The sequence below is a fragment of the Pipra filicauda genome, unplaced genomic scaffold (genome assembly GCF_003945595.2).
Source record: "Pipra filicauda isolate LSUMZ 115617 unplaced genomic scaffold, ASM394559v2 scaffold8_size5757611_pilon, whole genome shotgun sequence".
NCBI classification, from domain to species: Eukaryota; Metazoa; Chordata; class Aves; order Passeriformes; family Pipridae; genus Pipra; species Pipra filicauda.
This window is the reverse complement of record NW_024105087.1, coordinates 4,382,076-4,401,709: the sequence shown is the minus strand read 5'-3', so window position 1 is coordinate 4,401,709 and position 19,634 is coordinate 4,382,076. Positions and strand designations below refer to the sequence as shown.

General features: G+C 38.3%; 1 protein-coding gene across 3 annotated transcripts in view; it reads left to right on the top strand.

Annotated features, from left to right (window-relative positions):
- The window catches only part of PTPN13 (protein tyrosine phosphatase non-receptor type 13), a 117,580-nt gene extending 98,502 nt beyond the window's left edge, over positions 1 to 19,078 (top strand). For all 3 annotated transcript variants that reach the window (XM_027721110.2, XM_039391028.1, XM_027721113.2), the window contains 18 exons: positions 1,204 to 1,565; positions 1,759 to 1,933; positions 3,191 to 3,349; positions 3,563 to 3,734; positions 3,837 to 4,047; positions 5,723 to 5,793; positions 7,163 to 7,224; positions 7,905 to 8,061; positions 8,382 to 8,558; positions 9,865 to 9,944; positions 11,127 to 11,182; positions 12,257 to 12,360; positions 13,620 to 13,768; positions 14,361 to 14,451; positions 15,125 to 15,462; positions 15,982 to 16,197; positions 17,183 to 17,245; positions 18,221 to 19,078. In XM_027721110.2, coding sequence (XP_027576911.2) covers positions 1,204 to 1,565; positions 1,759 to 1,933; positions 3,191 to 3,349; positions 3,563 to 3,734; positions 3,837 to 4,047; positions 5,723 to 5,793; positions 7,163 to 7,224; positions 7,905 to 8,061; positions 8,382 to 8,558; positions 9,865 to 9,944; positions 11,127 to 11,182; positions 12,257 to 12,360; positions 13,620 to 13,768; positions 14,361 to 14,451; positions 15,125 to 15,462; positions 15,982 to 16,197; positions 17,183 to 17,245; positions 18,221 to 18,301 — 2,724 coding nt within the window. In that variant the 3' untranslated portion in view covers positions 18,302 to 19,078. The remainder of the gene's footprint in view (positions 1 to 1,203; positions 1,566 to 1,758; positions 1,934 to 3,190; positions 3,350 to 3,562; positions 3,735 to 3,836; positions 4,048 to 5,722; positions 5,794 to 7,162; positions 7,225 to 7,904; positions 8,062 to 8,381; positions 8,559 to 9,864; positions 9,945 to 11,126; positions 11,183 to 12,256; positions 12,361 to 13,619; positions 13,769 to 14,360; positions 14,452 to 15,124; positions 15,463 to 15,981; positions 16,198 to 17,182; positions 17,246 to 18,220) is intronic.
- The last annotated feature ends 556 nt before the right edge of the window (positions 19,079 to 19,634 follow it).

Sequence of the window (19,634 nt, the reverse complement as noted above, 5' to 3'; positions counted from 1 at the left end):
ATAAGTAAATTGAAAGAACAGAAGAGCATTTTAGGATACTTTGAAGGAGTGGAAATTAAATGTGTTTCAACAAAAGAGAATGTAGGGGACAATTTGCCTGAAAATCAGACTTTCCATAATACAGGAAAGTGTAAAACTAATGGAGACAAGTCTTCAGTTTCAGTTCCCCAGGGAAGTGGTCACAGCACCAAGCCTGCCAGAGTTCAAGAAGTGTTTGGACGATACTCTCAGGCACATGATGTGATTCTTGGGGCTGTCCTGTGCAGGGCCAGAAGTTGGACTTTGGTGATTCTTGTGGGTCCCTTCCATCTTGGGATATTCTATGATTCTTTGATTCTAAGTTATTTTAATATTATTTTCAAACAATAAAAATAATTAAAGTCTGATGAGAGAAACGTAAATGTACAAATACAAATTTAAGTTAAGTTAAAATTGAAGTAAGAGGTAAACAACTGAAAAAACAAATAATACAAATAACTACTCCTATAATAAACCTGTTCGTAGTGTGGAATAACTTTTATAAAACAGTGCATATATTAAAAGAAGAGATGACAATTTTTGTTTATAACTTTTTCACAGATTGATGTGTTAATGAACACAAGAATTTGGCCATAAAAGCCTAAATGAAGCTTTTAAATTTTGTCTGTCTGCTAGCTGACATCATTCTTGGGAATACGTGGTTATTGGTAAAATTGTTCTTCATTCTCATGGGAGTTAATAACTGGGTTAACAATTGCCATTTGGCATAAATTTACTTAGTTTTTGTAGCATGTTGTGTAGCTTTTTGGTTGAAAGCCCCCTTGTTTCCTTCTTATGTGAGATTGGTTTGACTTCAGTTGCTCTGTAAGTGTCAGGATTGTGATCTAGTTGGAAGGGATTTCATGGTAGTTGCCTAGAGGACTGCTGGGCATAACTTAAAGGCATCTATCAGTAGGCTTTCTAAAGCTAACGCGAGGGGTATATTTGTCTTCTTATTTTCTGAATTTTCTGATTTTGAGCAGTATATATTTCAAAATTTTGCACACAGTGTCTTGGTCAAGTTGCACTGAACTTGGTGAAACTGATATGTTTACACAACTGAGTAAACATCTAAATGAAAGTAGCCACTGACTACTTGTTTTTGGTAATTTTATGCAGCCTTTGAAACTTTCTTTTGTCATCAAAACTGGATTATGATGAATTGAATGTTTTTGGTCTCTGTAGACACCCATCCATTCACCCCAACAAGTATTTCCAGAGGTCAGCAGAGAAGTTTCTGGTCCATCAAATGGGGAACAAGGTGATAGCTCAGATGAAAATGAAACTACTGATCTGAGCAAGAAAAGGCTAAAATCTCCCTCTAGAAGAGACAGCTACAGTGACAGCAGCAGAAGTGGTGATGAGGAGGTGATGGACTCAGCAGCACAGGTGGGCCTTGGCTGGAGTTCTACACTGTACCAGAGCTCAGGTGAAGCTGAGACACGGGCACAGAACCAGTATGAGGCACACAGTGGGCAGAAGGAGGCTGTTCGCACCATCCTGTATCCTGATCAAGAGGTCCCTAGCAAGGCAGAGCTTGAGGACAGGTATGCTGTTGGTAATGATCCTCATAATGTTCCAGAAATGTTTACGAAAACATTTTATTGGACCTATTCATGGAAACACTTTTTTGTTTTGCTTTTTAGATCTGCATAAAGTCCATATTGGTCCATATATTAATTTATGAGTCAGAGCCTTGTTGTATTTATTCTTGTTTTTTTTTTTCTGTTTTATCTCTAGTAATATGCCATTGGATTTGCCAGAGATCCCAACCTGTAGAACTGTACCTGATGTTACCACATCCATTTTAATAAATGACTGTTATGCTACTCCTGCCTCTGAGCTGACTCCACACCTGGGAGGAATGGATTCATTACTCACCCAGCTGGAAAAAAATGCTGAAGAATATGAACCGGTAATTTCCTATATCTGTCTTTCAGTACCATAGATTGTACTTCTGTGGTCAACTGGAAGTTGTTTCAGCCATGATATTCAGAGTGACTGGATAGAAGTTGGGCACATTGATTTACAAATGGGATAGTTGCAGGTTATACTTGCACTGTCCTGGGCGTGTGCCATGTAAATGGCACATGTAAAAGTGCCATTTGTAACCAGTGAACTGCAGCTGCTCATGCAATGTCTGCAGGCATTTTCTTTCTTGGCACTGAGTTGGTACCCTTCCCTCTGTGAATGTGGAGGCATCCATGTGTACATAGGTAGATGTGTATGTGTCTATCTCATGTCTCATTTCATGCTGGAAACCTTGGCATTAAATATTTATCTGCCTCTAAACACATACTCAGGAAGCCGAAATGGCAGATATCTTGCTTCTGCACTTTTAGTTTTCTGGGTGATTGTTCAGATATCAGAGGATAAATTTGGGCAGCAGGGGCATCAGTAGACCCTCCTCTTTGCTGTATTTATAACTATGAATCTCAAAGACTTTCTGCTCTGCTGCAGAATGCAGCATATTTTTGAGGCTCTCCTGGGATAGCTTCTTGCCACCCCAGAAGTGTCTTGTGTATCAGAAGGGACTTTTGCTTCCATATCCTCACATAACCTATTCAAAGATTGAAAAAAAATTAAAATTGAGCCTTGATATGCCTCAGTTGTGAAGGTCTTTCAGGTTACAAAGCTATTCTAGCTTATACTCCATTTTGACAAGAAACAAGTTGTATTTTTCTTAGTCCCTCCTTCAGAACTTTTTTTCAAACCTTCCTGATGCTTGGTGATTTTTTTTAAAATGCAAATGAGGCAGATCCATATCTTTCAAATCAAAATTAATGAAAATTAAAACAGGCCAAACATGTCCATGTGTTCAGTTCCAAGATAAGCTATAGTATTGTATCTCACTATAGGAGATTGTCCACTTCACTGTAGAAATGTTCACTTACTTTGTTCTGAATACTTCCTGATGGTGTTATTTAAAAACACAGAGCCTTTTTTATATATGGAACTAGATGAAGGTGGGTGGCAGTTTTGACATGGGCCTTCACAATTTTGTTTAAAGTTAACCTTTGGCCCAAGGTTAACTCCACACAGAACATTATTTGGTTCTGTCATTTAAATAAATAGGTAAATCAGTTGTCTGTTTCTAACTGTCTTAAATTCAGTAAAATGTTCGTGTTACTTCTGACTGTCTGCATTGTAAAGTGCTGTTTTCTTCCCCTAGGAGGTAGAGCTCCGAGTCACTATGACAAAGTCAGAAAAGGGTAGTCTGGGTTTCACAGTGACCAAAGGTAATGATAATGTTGGCTGCTACATTCATGACATTGTTCAGGATCCTGCCAAAAGTGATGGGAGACTACGACCTGGAGACCGACTGATAAAAGTGAGAGAATTAATGTTTTCAGATGGAGAAATTGCATGAAAAGGACAACTTTGAGTAAAAAAAAAAAAATCAAATGTGGTTAAGGAATAAAGGCATGCACCTTCTGAGAGGCATAATTTGATAGCAGTTGAGGAACGGCAGTAAATACTTCCTCAGCAATGCTGTCTTACTTGGAACTTAACAAGGAGATCTCTGTTGCTTTTATTTTTGCAGGTTAATGACATTGATGTCACCAACATGAGCCATACTGATGCAGTAAACTTTCTCCGTGCTGCCCCAAGGACTGTCAGATTAGTGCTAGGGCGTGTTTTGGAGTTACCAAAGATGCCAGTGTTGCCTCATTTACTGCCTGATATTACACTAATGTGCCATAAGGAGGAGCTAGGTAACACACAATTACACTGCTTTTGGGCCTAAAGCAAAATTATCCCCTTCAGTTACAAAGAAAACTTGATTTGTTTTTTTTCCTCTCTCTTTTCCTTCAAAGGTTTGTTGTTATCAGGAGGTCATGACAGCCTTTATCAAGTTGTGTATATTAGTGACATTCTCCCCAAATCGGTTGCTGCCAGAGATGAGAGTCTCCATGTACTAGATATTATCCATTACATTAATGGAGTAAGCACACAGGGAATGACTCTGAAAGAAGCCAGAAGAATGCTGGAAACATACCTTCCAAAAGTGGTACTCAAAGCAACCAGGTATGTTTTGGAAGCAAATGCTTCCCTGTAGGTTTTATTTTTCTTGCATGATTGTATGAGTATATGGGTAAAACGTGTTCCCGGTATGACAGGAAATTCACCCCAGTGATACTAGGTGGCATGTTATTGAGGGCTGATGCCACAGAGAGGATCTGTATGTTCACTGGTTTTTGCTGTAGTGGAGCAGAAGGGTACTTGGTACTTGCCGTGCTTTGTGTTTCTTGGGAACACAAGGCTGTGTCCAGCTATGAACTACAAGTGTTCAGACAAACCCCCTGCCCTTGGGTCAGAACAACCCTCTGCAGCACTACAGGCTGGGGGAAGAGTGGGTGGAAAGTGGCCCAGTGGAAAAGGGCCTGGGGGTACTTGTTGACAGCGGCTGAATGTGAGCCAGCAGTGTGCCCGGGTGGCCAGGGCCAATGGCATCCTGGCCTGTATCAAAAAAGTGTGTCCAGCAGGATCAGGGAAGTCATTGTACCTCTGTACTCAGCACTGGTGAGGCCACATCCCAAGTGCTGTGTCCAGTTCTGGGACCTCACTTCAAAATAGACATCGAGGTGCTGGAGCGAGTCCAGAGAAGGGCAATGGAGCTGCTGAAAGGTTTAGAGGGTAAGTCCTATGACACGCAGCTGAGGGAGCTGGAGGTGTTCAGTCTGAAGAAAAGGAGGCTCAGGGAAGCCCTCATCACTATCTACAACTACCTGAAAGGAGGTTATAGCAAAGTGGGGATTGACCTCTTCTCCCAGGAAACTAGTGACAGGACACAAGGCAATGGCCTCAAGCTGTGCCAGAGGAGATTCAGGTTGGACATCAGGAAGAATTTTTTCACTGAAAAGGTGGTTAAACATTGGAATGGGCTGCCCAGGGAGGTGGTGGAGTCACTGTTCCTGAAAGCATTCAAAAAACGACTGGACATGGTACTTAATGCAATGGTTTAGTTCACAAGGTGGTGTTCAGTCAGAGGTTGGACTTGATGATCTTGGAGTACTCTTCCAACCTTAATGATTCTATGAAAATACCGTTTTCAAAATATGAAAATGGTTATACAAATACTCCTTTTTCTCAAAGCTGCTACTGAGATTTCTATAATCATAAAAATGAGATAAAATGTTGGTTTGTGCTTAAATAGTTCTACTGTCACATGGTTGTCGCAGCACACTGATGAATGTCAAAACCCTGTGGCACAACTAGTGTGCCACTGTGTTTTCACTGACCCCTGCTGTTCTTTTATGGCAACAGTGTAAAAAAACTCTCTCTTTACATTACTCTGTTTCAATATTTACCTAAAACTGAAACATTTACTTCATTTTTTTTAAGTCTTCCAACCATGCCTGCTGTTCTTTGCTTCTTCTCTCCCTTTCTCCTTCCCACTGTGTTTTATCCCAGAAAGGGAAGGAGTTGCAAAGTCCTGGGGCTGCAGGGTTGAATCTTTTTGTCAGAATCTAGAGGGAAAGTCCAATTCTTATGAACTCTTCAGTGCTCCCTGAAGTAGGAAATTACCTAGCTATCACTGCTTATTCTCTGTCATTGAATATCTTAAATGTTCCAAACCTGTTATAATGGAAAGCATGATTAGCAGTTTTACCGATAGTACTATTTACATCGATATGTGATTATTACCGCGATTTATTTATTTATTTTTAATAAAGATTTCTGTAAATATATCTTTTCTTAGAGATGGTCATGCAGTGCTCCCAAAATCCAAAAGCCCTGAAAACTCAAATCCATGGCCAGTGAAAGCTAATGGTAAGATTTGTGCTCTTTCTCATTGCAAGTGAAATGCACATGTTTATAAAAATGAAGGAACTGCTACGGGCCTTAAGATACTATCCTAGTCCAACTTACTGTGATCAGCTCCAACAGCTGTTTACTTGATCTTTCTTTTAAAAGCTACATGAAATGAGATTCAGCAGTAGTCTCTTTATGATTCCATTTCTCATGTAGTTTAGAAATTCTCTCTAGTGTCAAGCCTAAGTCTTTCAAGGAGTTAAAAAAAAAATCAGTTGATTATTATAACTGTTATTAATAATAATGATGATGTTGATGTTGTTTTCTCTGTTCAGGCATAAAAATACCAATTTGTTACATTGGAAAAGGCTTCAAATTCCTTGTTCACTTTCTTAGACTCGGGGTCCTTTACCACCTGCATTTCTGTGCAGAGCAACTGCTTATGCAGTTATTTACCATTAACTTTTTTTTGAAATGTGACCCTTAGCATTTGACTTGATTCATTGTAGTCTTGTTTTTCACGCTTCCTTTAGTGTATCTTGATAACTTGGAGTACTGATCTCACCTAATGAAATTATTGCAACTCTAACAGTAGTGTTGTCCCCATATTTTCCAAGCATGCTACTCATTTTGTTTCAATAAACATAGTCAAGATATTCATTAGGAGCAAATCCTATAACCAAATCTTGAAAGATCTCACTTAAAACCCCCTTCCTGTAGATGACTTGTCATCTATAGGTCATGACAAGACGTAAGGTTACTCTCAGTCTTCATTTATTTCATCTACTGGTTCCTTCATTTATAAAAGCATAAAGTATATGAAGTCACTAGTAGCTGGGTGTATATCATCTACTGCTTTCACTTGGTCTCATTTGTAATACTAGTAATGGTACCTCTGGGGTAGGCAGTGGTCTCTGACATCATAGTGTCACTCTTTTCTTTACCAAGAAGGGAAGGGTACCTTTGAACAAAGACCCAGATGTCAGATGATGTTTTTTTAAAAAAAATGTAATCATTGACAGGTCATAGTGGGGTTGTATTTTGTACATTTCAAGAGAAAGGGAATCAACCCTGTTCCCAAAGGTGCATGTTTCCACTGTACTTTGTTAAACTATTTATCAACATTTCTCTTTGCCTAGAGTTGCTTACTTGTATTAGCATTCAGGCTTTCTGATCCCATTAAATATAACATTCAAAAAGCATTATGGAGTATAGTCAATCAGATGTATGTTTGGCAGCGCTGAGAAACCAGGCAGGCAGAAATGCTACTCATGTCATAACATAATATTAAATACCTTGTTTCTTTCATAAAATAATTGATGGGGACTAATTTAGTTTCTGTGAAAAATTGCTGTGAGGTTGTTGTTTTTTACCCATTTTTGTTTAGGCTGTTCCTGTGGTGATCCCTGTGATAAAACAGTAAAGACAATTGATGCTTACGGGCCCAAGGTAACTATTCCTCTGTTGTGCCTATTATCATGAACCAGAGAAAAGGATCTACTTTACACACTTTAAAAAAATAAATAAATTAATTAAACAATCCATTAATCAAAGTATGCAAACCCACTATTGTCAGTTGATACGAATAAGCAGTGACCATAATAAATACGCAAGCTTTTTAAATTGAATCTGCTCTTTCTTTGGAACAGCTTTATTGAAAGACAAGTGGTAATATGAGAAGGATGCAAGGCTATGATCCAGAAAACTCCATTCAGCCCACAGTTTATGCAGATGCTTGCATGTTACATTTGCTGGGTGGTTTTCTTTTTCCTCCCCTTGTTTCTCCTGAGAAATGCTGTGTTGTGGGACCAAAAGTATTGAAACCTGCATATGTTTTGTAGAGCTTATAATAATGTTAAATACTACTATGTGCTCTCTTGTAGAAACTACTTCTTCATCAACACGTACTCTTTTTCTCATAGTACTTTAAAATCTTTTTATTTGCTCTTTTGATATCAAATTTTAACACACCTAAAAGCTTCCCACCCATCACCAGCTATCTCAGATAAACTCTGATTCATATTATATTGTTTTGTTGCTGAGAAGAGAACTTTTTAGTGGTTGGTTTCTGCTTCAACAAACTGCCAGACTCTTTAAGAGCTAGTTTGAACTGTTCTTTGCTTTCTTAGATAAATGGCAATGGCATCCTAGGACCTTCTCAGGGAAATACAGAAAACAATATCCATCACACGAAGGGACTAATGAACCTCTCAGGACCAGGAGATGCACCTTCCCTAGGATTTACCAATCAGATATCAGATTTCTCTAAGCACATGGACAAATCAGGTAAGAGGAGGTGAGGTGGGGACAGCATTATTTTGTCTTTAGTGTGCAAGAGAATCACAGCATTGTTGAATATGCTGAAATAAGTCAATGTTGGGCTGGCAGTCAATTTTGGAAGATCATCTCCAAGTTGTGTGCTTTGCTTTAGAGGATTAGTTGATGTTGAAAGTAGATTTATGGAAATTGGATTCTGTGTTAGAGAGAAATGAAGACGAGCCATGGTAACATCTAGAGATAATGCCATGGTGCCTGTCCTTTTAATTTTTTTCCCCCAAGCCATCCTATATTGGGAAAACTTGTAATTTTGTACTGTTTTTCTTCAGGAACAGAGATTCCAGATGATGAGTATTACGATGAGGATGATCACAATGAAGTTGTCCAATATCTGTTGGATGTTGTAGATGAGGAAGCTCAGAACCTCTTAAATCGTAATAATGCAAATTCAGATGCTCAGAGTCTTCTGCATCTCAAGAAGGCTGCATCAGAAGATCATCTGCCAGGTAACATGAGCCATTAAAAAAGCATATCATTAACAGCAAAACACTTTTTGAAAGAAGGTGCCAAGTAAGTAGTTGATTTGTCCAGAGGGAGAGTTGACACTGAATTGATGTGTGAACTGAAAGTTTCCCAAGTTGAACACAGACAAATAGTTGCTGATTCAGATGCAACTTAATGAATCAGGTTCTGGTTTGATAAATCTGGTTGGATTTTGCTTTAAGTAGTCTGGGAAAATGAATCCCATTCTGCATTCTTGTCTCTTGAGTGAAATTCATGTTGTTTAGGTACCTGGTCCTGCAGCTACAGTTGTATTGGAATGCTGAAGCATTTCAACATTTCATTGATAGCAGATTGCACAATTTGGAAATTTGAGATCTCTCAAAACCAAACAATTTTCCGACCTGCTTTGTCTCTTTTAGAATGACTGGGGTTTATTTCAGTACCTACTTCTGCCTGTACACCTTTCTCTTCCTTCATTCCATGTCCTCAGCTCCACTTGTTATTAACTGAAATTTAGTAAGCAGTAGGATTTGTAGTTCCTTTGTGGTATCACCCTATGTACGCATACTCCAAAAATTCAGGTGAGATGTTTACTACTTCTGTAAAGATTTCTTCCAAAACTCAAGATATACCTTCCAAAATTATAATTATTTCAGCACTTTTGATGCACCTCAAGATCATTGGGTTATTGTCATTGGTTATTACACTGGAAATCAGAGATTACTGAGGTTCTGGCTGTGCCAGCTGAGGAATATCACTGGAGTTCCACCACTTCCAATTTCTTGTAGCTGGCATCTGTCCTTTGCAACTGAAGGTGAATTGAATCCATAAGATACAGCAGTGGGGTGCTACCATAGCAGACAGACACAAGTCAAATTTTATCTGGCACATCCTAATTAGGTTTTGTTAATACAAAGAGCGAGTAGAATCCTGATTTAGATCTACTCTGGTCCAAAAGTAACTGAATTGCAGAAGAACTGTTGACATGAGAATATGATAACTTAGTAGTACCAGCCTGTCCATCCGTTTATGCTGTGACACAGATATTCTGTTAGCTGTGCAAACAGCCTCATATACCATGAAAGCTGTTCCAGTTATAAAATAAAGGAGCCTAAAATCTGATTATCCTGTACAGTAAGCTCTTTTCCAACATGCTAGTAGCAAAGGGACTTAAAAAATGTTTCTTGGTTATTCTGGCACCTGTGTGGTGCCAGAGAGGTGTTAACAGGATTCACATCTGTGAGGGAGTGGCTCCTGGACATCTTTTGGTATGTTTATACTGCATCTCCAGATTTTCTTATTCAATAGAGATGAATGGAAAGGTGACAGAAGATAAGTCTGAAGACACAGACTGTGATGGTTCATCTTTACCTGAAGATTTTTCAGAGGTAGGATGGCAAGAAGCTGTCAGACATTTGCCGATTTTGGTTTCTCAGACACCCTTTGAATTTATTTTCCTTACTGGAAATAACTTTAAATGTCTTTTAAACGAGAACATCATTGTCAGTAGTAGCTTTAAATGGTGTACAAACATTTATTATTTAAATAGCAAATGATTGTCATAAATTAACTATGTAAAAGAACAAAGCATATAGTTATTTTACGCTGTCATATAAAGTCCAGCAACTGTTTTTTTCAAAAAGAATGGTAATAAACTACCTTGTTAATGTTCAGGCATTTAATCTAAGATTTCATTGATTCCTGCTCAAAGAAGGAAAGCAGTCACAATGAATGCTGTCTAAACTTCACTATCCAAAACATACATTTGAAATTTCTTCTACTGTTTTTTGCTAGCATAAGTTCATTAGCTTGAATAGCTTCTATATGTTGCTTACCCTACAGTATTATGTGTCCTGTTTTACATCAATCACTAGATGCCTAGGTTTTGTCTCATGTTTCAAATCAGCAGAACTCTGTCTATCCAGCATATCCTCGCTGCTGCAGCTTTCTGTCCAGTTAGTAGAGCTGAAAATCAAATCAGGAATCTGGCTCTGTGTCAGTGTGCTCTAGGAGAGCCATGAGTAAAACTCTCTGAGTATGGCAGTGGAAACTTGCAAGTTGGCCTAAGAAGTATAAATTGTTTTGTGGCATTTTTCTTGAAAGAAGGATAGAAATGTCACCTTGTCTTTTGAGTCTTCATGTGTGTTGAGGAAGATGCATATGTGTCATTTAGAGCCCTGTTCTGTTCTGTATAGGAACTGTGGCTTGACAGGAGGCAGTTTTCACTATCAAACTTATCTCATAAAGGGTTTTTAAGTATTAAAACCAAAAAAAGTCAAATTAAATGACTCTAACTTAGATGACTCTAATGCTGCTGTGAGTCAGGATTGATTTTAGCATAGTTTTTTGGCCTTGTTACAGCACAGTATTTTTCCAAGTGCTTAGTGTTCTTGTCCTCTGTTATTTTGGGTTAATGAGATGTCTAAAAGAGGAAAGTCTTTCATTATGTGCTGCTTTGAACTTAGTACCCTTCAGAAATAGTCCATGTAATTGTTAATTGTTTAAAGTTTGCACTGGGTGAATGTTGTAACTATGTCCTTTAATGTGTTTTGAAATATTTCTTCTACTAGCCAACACATGTAAATGGTTGTGAAGACTATTGTGAAGCAAAAGCTGTGCCAGAAAGGTAAGATTTCTGTTCCAGTGTTGCTTGAAAGCAAACCTATGGAGTCTGAAACTCTGAAGTGGAATATGTTATAATAAGAGAAAAACAGCAACAACAAAAAGCAACAAACCAACCCCAAACCAAAACAAACCTAGTAAAATATCTATGCAATGTCTTGTTGAATTTTCTCTGTCTATTCCTTATTTGAAAGGTTATAATTTGCCTGAATACTGTTCAGCTTTGTGGTTTACTATGCCCTAGTTTTACTTGTTCCTTTGATACATGGTTATAGCAAACCACTGGACTGTGTTCAGATGCCTCCAAATAACATAATTTACATTGTACTATTTGGTACTTGTATATGAAGAAAACATTCAAACAAATGTTGTCTTCAGTTCAAATCTGTATAAGCTTCATTAGTGTTACTTCTTCTGGTTTTAGAGCACTGTAACTCACCTGTATACTTCCAATACACCCCACTGGGTGCCTGGGGCTTATTTATTTTACACGGAGTACTAAGGACATACCTGGCCAAGTTACTATTTGTCCCTTTGAGCCACTTTGAACTGCATGAATTCCCGAGATTGTTTTTCTTTGTGAAATAATTTTAGTCCTTAGTCTTAGTGAAATTTTAGTCAAAGTTTTTATGCTTTTATGTTTTTAACTTTGTGGGAAGTTTTGGATTGAGACTTAGCACAAGCAGTGACATTATGACCTCAAATACTTAATACGTTTATCACCATCTTCAACAAAGCTAGAAAACTTCCAATTGAAAATAGATGTTCTAGTGTGTAGGTACTGAATTATATGAATGATAAAAATCTGTTATTGGATGCTATTTAGTTGCTTAGCCTTTGGAAAGTTATTACTAGAGTCATGTATTCCCGACTCTTTTTCCACTGTTACTTTATTTAGGTCCCTTCTGAGGATATTAAAAAAAAAAAAAAAGTTAGGTTTTTGAGATCACTTGTATAGGTCTAGTCCAGAAATACTTGTAGCTATAATTTACTTTCTGGAGACTTTTTTTACTAGATTGCAAATGTGTTGGTTATTTCTAGGTGTTCTTTTTTACTTCCATACTTTGTTCTCTTACAGATCTCCTCCACAGCCCTCCTTGAGCCAAGCAGATGACGATGAAATCACGTGGGGAAGTGATGAACTGCCGATTGAATCAGTCAGCCAGGAACGTGTAAATAAAGGCAAGAACATTTAGCAAATAATCAGTAGAAAACTGAGGATCACATTAAATAGATGGAAGTGAATATTAAGGTGTTTTGGATATTGTTTTGAGGGTGTAAAGGCAGGTATAATGAGAATTCAAACAGCTTAGCGGCCACCTGGAAAGAATCTCTACAGGTTTGGGTAATAAATGTGTGAGAGTTAATGGGAGCAAGTATTGGCAACTTTGCATCTGTAGATGTAGAAAAGTTGGAACCAGCTGAGATGCTTTCTTCCTTAGTATCTATTTGACAAAAGCTGTAACAATATAGATATTTGACTGTGATCAGATTGATGCTTCACATACCAACTACTCCATGCTCAAATTAGGCAATATTTTTTCTTTGTCTTGACTGTCATTCCTCCACTGCTGCTCAATGTGGCAGAGTGTAACTCTACACTGTTTGATGTGTTTGGAAGACTCTAGTCTTCACTTTTTTGAGATGGCATTAGAAATGTCAGTTCCTGAAATTCGTATACAGCAGCCCTTTGCATTCATTAAAAAAAAAAAAAGAATAATCTATTTAATACTTCAGACAAAGTCACAGAATATGCTGAGTTGAAGGGACCCACAAGGATCATTGAGTCAAGCTCCTGGCCCTGCACAGGACCATCCCCAAGATTCACACTGTGTGCCTGAGAGTATTGTCCAAATGCTTCTTGAACTCTGTCAGGCTTGGTGCTGTGACCACTTCCCTGGGCAGCCTGTCAGTAGATTTAGGACACTTTGAATTACAATGCCAGGTATATTTTATTGTTCTTCAGAGAAGCACTGAAGGCCTGATGGAAGGCAAGCTGTATTGGAAAAAAGTTGTCTTTCAAGTGTGATAGCCAGGAGATGTGTTACACACATGTTGAGTATAAGTGCTGAAAACCAAGTCACAGGCTGTACTGTCTTAAGTGGAGAGATCTGAATTCATGCCTGTGTGCATTCATCAATTTTTTAAGAACTTAGATTTAAAAATGTATTTGAAGTTTGTTTCAATGTATTTATTGGAATTTCAGGAAAAAACTCCCTTTGGTTCCTGGATTCACCAGAGCTGATTTTGTGTCATACTGGTTTTGTTAGTTAATTTGGTTTTGCCTCTGCAACTGAGAAGTATATTCTCTCAGGTGTATGGAGGCATTTGTAGTGCAGCGGTGAACAGCAACATGCAAATCCAGCATTGCGCTATGGCTTGTTTCCCTAGTTTTAGATATTTATTTATATTTATATAAATCAGTCTTGTTCTTCGGCTAGATTTCCCTCTAGTGACAAACGAAGAGATCTCTGCACTCCCAACTGTGAATGTGCTCCCTGGAGGCAAGTACTCAGGAGCCAAATTGAAGTCAGTGATCAGGATGTTGCGTGGATTGCTGGAACAGGGAGTCCCTTCTAAAGAGATTGAAGTGAGTAACTACTTGTCCCTTAAAGTCCTTTTTTCCTGTATGAAACAAGAATAGAATGGCTGGATCATCACTGCCTTGAATACCACAGCTCTTTAATTGGCAGCTCAAAAGGGATGAAAAGAAGTAACACCAAAGACTTCTCTCCCTTCCCCCTACTAGCTGCTGAGAGATAAGATTAGTTTGAATTCAATTCAATTCAAAAGTATGTTTACATCATTCTTGGTTCTGGTAAATTGCCAAGTGAATATGATGTTAACAGGCATAGACGAAGTAAATAAAGGCTGTGAAACCTAACTGCTGAACGTGAAACCAGTCTTTCCGAAGTCTTAAGTCAGCCATGTTATATGATCTCTCTTTTGGGAGAATGAGATAAAATATTTACTGTATAGTAGGTGGGGGTTTTGTTTTGTTTCGTTTCATTTTCTTAGCAGTGTAAAATTAGATTCCTTCTTACAACTGCATTATTTTGCATCGCCACATTAGGATTTGATTTTTAACAATTCTATTTGTTAATGACTTCATCATATAATTCCTCTTAACACTTGTTACTGTTCAGCGTTTTCCTAATGCACGTGTAATTTCTTCTTTACAGAACCTTCAGGAGTTAAAACCTCTGGATCAGTGTTTGATAGGACAAGCAAAGGAGAACAGGAAAAAGAACAGATATAAAAACATACTTCCTTGTAAGTCCTAACTAATCTGAAGTTCACTGTTGATATTCTGTTACCAGCTCTATGGTCAGATGGATTAGATCAGAAGTCGGATGATTTGATTCTTCATCCTAGTAGGGAAAAAATTAAAGCAAGCATTTATAAAGCAGTTTGAGATCAGTGAATAATATATTATTGTATTGTAGTAGTTAGAGATAGATGTTCACAGACTTTTCTGTTGTGTCAGCAGATCCTGTGTCTTAAGTGATGTATACATAGGGAGCCAGATAAGATTTTTTTTAGCTTTACCCATGTAAAATTGGAAAACCAGACATGTATACTGTTGTCATTAAATTTCCTGCCATAAAATATTGTTTGGTGGGAGATGTGTCAAGAAGTAAGAACTGACAAAGATTAGTTCTGAATGAGAAATATTAACCTCAGTTTTTCAGAGGTGCTGCAGTTCAAATCATGCATCCTACCTGTCTGATGATTTGTATTTCTCCTCTAGATGTCTTCTTTATTCGAGGTACTGATTAATATCCTAAATCAAGTATTTAAGTGATTTATTTTTTTGAGTAAGATCTGTGGAAGCATCTGTGGAGATAAGTTCTATGTGAATGTGTAAAGCTCACATCTCTATTGTTTGAAGGTCTAATTATGTGCACACATAACATGTTGTCTTTTTATTGTATGGGAATTGCAGATGACACCACTAGAGTACCTCTTGGGATGGAAGGTGGATACATCAATGCCAGCTTCATTCGCATGCCGGTGGGGAATGAGGAGTTCGTTTACATTGCATGCCAAGGACCTCTTCCTACTACTGTAGCAGATTTCTGGCAAATGGTTTGGGAACAAAACTGTACTGTGATTGCCATGATGACTCAGGAGGTTGAAGGAGAAAAGATAAAATGTCAGCGTTACTGGCCAGATGTCCTCAATAAAACCACCATGATAACTGATAGACTACGCCTTGCTCTTGTGAGACATCAGCAGCTGAAGGGCTTTATCATTAGAGTGCTGGAGCTTGAAGAGATTCAGGTAAGTGAATCTAATTCTGCATGCTTAGAGCTTTTTCTGGGTGTTGGCATATTTATCCTTATACCTCTAGCTTGCCTGCTTTCAACTGCATTGTCTACATCAAGAGGTCAAACAGGACTGCACGACTGGGCAACGCTTCCTCATTGCGGCTTGTGCTACTGCGTGACCTTTGAGTTGGGCAAGGAGATGATTTCATTATGCTAATGAGACTCTAAATTTTGGCTTTGTTTGGCCGCAGAAACATATATAGGGATATGAAATTCACTAATAATTCAGTCTGGCTGGTTGATTCCTCTGTGTGATCAGCTCAGTCTGCACAGTGAACGTTATACTGTTAAATTACTTGCTAGTTATTTTCAGTTTAGCTCGTTGTTTCTCTTTTCTTATTGAATTACAGAACATCTTCTTTGGGCCAGTCCCATTCTTCTGAGATTTTTCTTTGGGAACTTTCTCTTTTCTTTTTATTCTTGCCATGTGTTACATGTTGTCGTTGTTGTTGTTGTTGTTTTTGAATCTCAGACAGGTGAAGTACGGCACATTTCCCACCTGAACTTCATCGCCTGGCCTGACCATGACACCCCTTCTCAGCCAGATGACCTGCTCACTTTCATCTCTTACATGCGGCACGTCCACAAGTCGGGACCCATTATAACTCACTGCAGTGCAGGCATCGGGCGATCGGGGACCCTTATTTGTATAGATGTTGTTCTGGGGTTAATCAGCAGAGACCTCGATGTGAGTATCCAAGAGGATGGGCTCAGTTGTGCTTTTGACCTGTAGGAAGTATGTTCCATTGAAGCTATTCAGTTGCTTAAAGAATATGCCATGCTTTTGGCAGTAGCACACTGGACATGTGTTAATGTGTCATAAAGCAGGGTGTAAAACAGCAGTACCTATGAAATGTTTCTTCATTGATGACCCCAAGAGAGAAGAGCTCTTATATCCACTGGTCCTTGGGTTAGCTCAGGGGATCTTAAGTGGCTTTGGCAATTGATGGAAAAGTTAAAAATGCCTGCCTTACCTGACTGTGTGTACTCAGTGGAACTTTCATGTTAAATAGCACTGGGGCTGAGCGCTGTGGCACTCAGTCAGTCAGAGATCCATGGACTGTTTCAGGACAACTAGAAGCTGACCAGAGTATCTGTTTAGGCAACTGAATCAAAAACTCAGTGTACTACAAACATCTCAGATGAGGGCATGTAGATTAACTTCTCCAGCACAACCAGGGATATGCTTTCTAGGATGATCCACAGGAGGGTGCCAGCTTCCTTATGTTTCTGTCCTTTAGCAGCCTGATGTAGCAAATCTTTTGGTGAACTTGTAGAGAAGATGAGCTACAGTCATGCTTAGCTTAGTGAGATCACTAAGTACCCTCTAAATGTCTAGTACTTTATAGATCTGGGGAAATAAAAAGAGTTTTGTTAGGTTGCACCAAGGGGCTCAACTTTCTGCACATTCAGCTCCCAATAACAGTAAGCAAGAGGACCGGTGCACAGAGAAAGAAAACAAGAGAAGGATGGTGTCTGATGTAGGAGGGCCACATCCAGATTACCCAGAGACAGCACATGCTGGTTTTCTACCAAGCAGGCATAGGCTACGGTGAATCATTTATTTCACTACTAGTGCACCTGGTTCTATTCCTTGGCTTGATGCTGGGGATGTTTCTTTTCTATGCATGTATGTCTTTTTCAAGTTCTTAACTTGCTGCTTGTTTTGGTAGTTTGACATCTCAGACCTGGTGCGCACGATGCGTCTGCAGAGACACGGAATGGTTCAGACAGAGGTGAGTCTGGCTTCCCCAGGTACACAAGAAACCAGCTGACAAGCCAGAGAACTTCCTGTGATTGTCTTCGTGCATTCTAATGCAACGTTTGTGTCACAGGAATTAAATCCGATGAGTAGCAGTATATATTTAACAGTTAGAAACACAAGCCATTTTTAACATGCTGTACTGTTTTGATCTGTGTTTAAAAAAAACCCAATAATAGCAAGTTTTCATCTTCAAAAGTATGTGTTTATAGCTGACCTTTTATGGCTAAAAATTACATTACAAACTGAAGAGAAGGCCTAACTGTAGATGCTATGAATCACCGATACTACCAGAGATGTCTTGAAATCTACTTTGAGGAGATATTCAACCAGAAGTTAAATGAACCTTTTAAGAAAAATCTAGATCTAGAACTAATTGACTTTACATTAGAGATGGTCATCACAAGGTCTTGTTAAAATCTTCAGTTTTTCTTTGAATATGAAGGAATTATGAAGTCATAGTTTAAAAAAAACCCTGAAATTAAACCACTTAATTATCAACCTCATCCCAACCTCAAAGCCCAAAACATGTATTAGCCTCTACATCTATATCACTGAGATTAAGATAAGAAGTTACACTGTCTGAGTTCTGTATTAGTTGGCAAGACATTGAAATTCACTTCCTGTCTTCATTTCTACTCTCCTTTAGGTGTTTTTGGTATGAAAGGAGGATAAATGTCCCATATAAAAATATATCTTTAGTGGCAGAGGAGTATCTGTATTTGTTTTAAGTTGAGGTTGAATATTTCTCCACTGTGGCCTTTTTGTTTGTTCGGGATTTTTTGTTTTCTTTGTGTGGGGGGGTGTTTTTTATTATTATTATTATTGTTGTTATTATTATTTAATAGTAGAATAAGTGTCGAAATCAGGTGCTGTACAACTGTGAAGTGCACATGAGAGCACTTAGGTGGTGCAGGCATTTTTCACATTTCTATAATTTCCCTTGCAGGATCAGTACATTTTCTGCTATCAAGTTATCCTTTATGTCCTGAATCATCTCCAACATGAAGAACAGGAGAGAGACAAATAAAATACTGAAGCAGAAGCGCTCATGAAATAAGGAAGCAAGGAGGTCGAGAAGCTCTCAAGTGTTTTATTTGTTCTGCCAATAGTTTTCTAGTCCCTTTCTTCAGTTGCTGTCAGATGTCTTTTCTATAAAGTCTCTCCATCATTCCAATTAAGGTATATAATTACAAGGGAAAGGGATAGCTCGTACAATACCACTAATGTCTTGAGCCGCATGGACACATAGGTGAGATTTTTGTATAACAATATTTAATAAAGCTGCATTTTTTTGCAGCTTCCTTAATATGTCATAAAAATACAGTAAATAAATAAAAATAAAAATGTTTTAATTTAAAAAAAGAATTCAAGAAGAAAAAAAAAAGTAATCTTATAGTACTTCCTGCAGTTCTGCAACTGTTTTGGGGTATTTTTTTCTTACGGAGTAGGGGAGTGGGAGGGATGAAGCAGTATTTTTATCCTGGCAAACTTTATTACAAAGACATTTTACTAGTCTCCCTTTGAAAGCTTGTATATGGCACAGAATTTTTGCCCTTTTAGTACAATTACAGCTGTTTTATAGAGGGTATCTTGAAATCAGTATTTAAGCTTTAAGAGATGCCTGTTAGCATAAGGATAGTAGTGAATGTTAACTGTATCACAGTTAATAATGTTTACTTCATAGAATTTCATGTATATATTTATATACTTTTACAAAAAAAAGGCTGAATTATTGGGTGTCTAACCTTATAACTGATTAGGCATCTCCACTCTGTAAATAAATAATATACCTAATGTACACTGATCGGTGGGTCTGGGTATTTTTGTGTCCTTGTGACTGATTTTTCTTGGCCTTACGTGGCATCATTCATTGTGGTGGCTGCCCTTCTTAAGACATGTGCAACAGAAAGGTCTGTGCACATTGTAAATTTTCAGTATCCTTCTGTGTGCATTTGAAAAAGTCACAGAACTGTGGGTTCCTTTCTGGAGAGTTTCCCCACTATGGTGAAAGGAAGAGGATATTTTCCTTCCTTCCTTGTGTTTCAGCATACCTGGGCATTGAGACCATTTCACTTTTTTGGAGGGGTGGGTTTGTACTTGTTTGCACTACAGCAATGATCTGACATGATTACATGATTGCAGTGATTACAACAGTGTAATCTACTCTGCTTACAGCAACAAGGTTTGAGGTGGGAGGCAGGATGTCTGGGTTCTAAGTAGCTCAGTGGTTTAGTGATACTGTAAACAGTCAAAACTTTTCTGAAAGGAAAATGTCATTTTAGGTTCTGTAGGAGCTTTGGATGGTGAATAACTGCCATCAGCCAACACAGCAGCCTCGTGTTTGAGCAGTATTCCTGTCC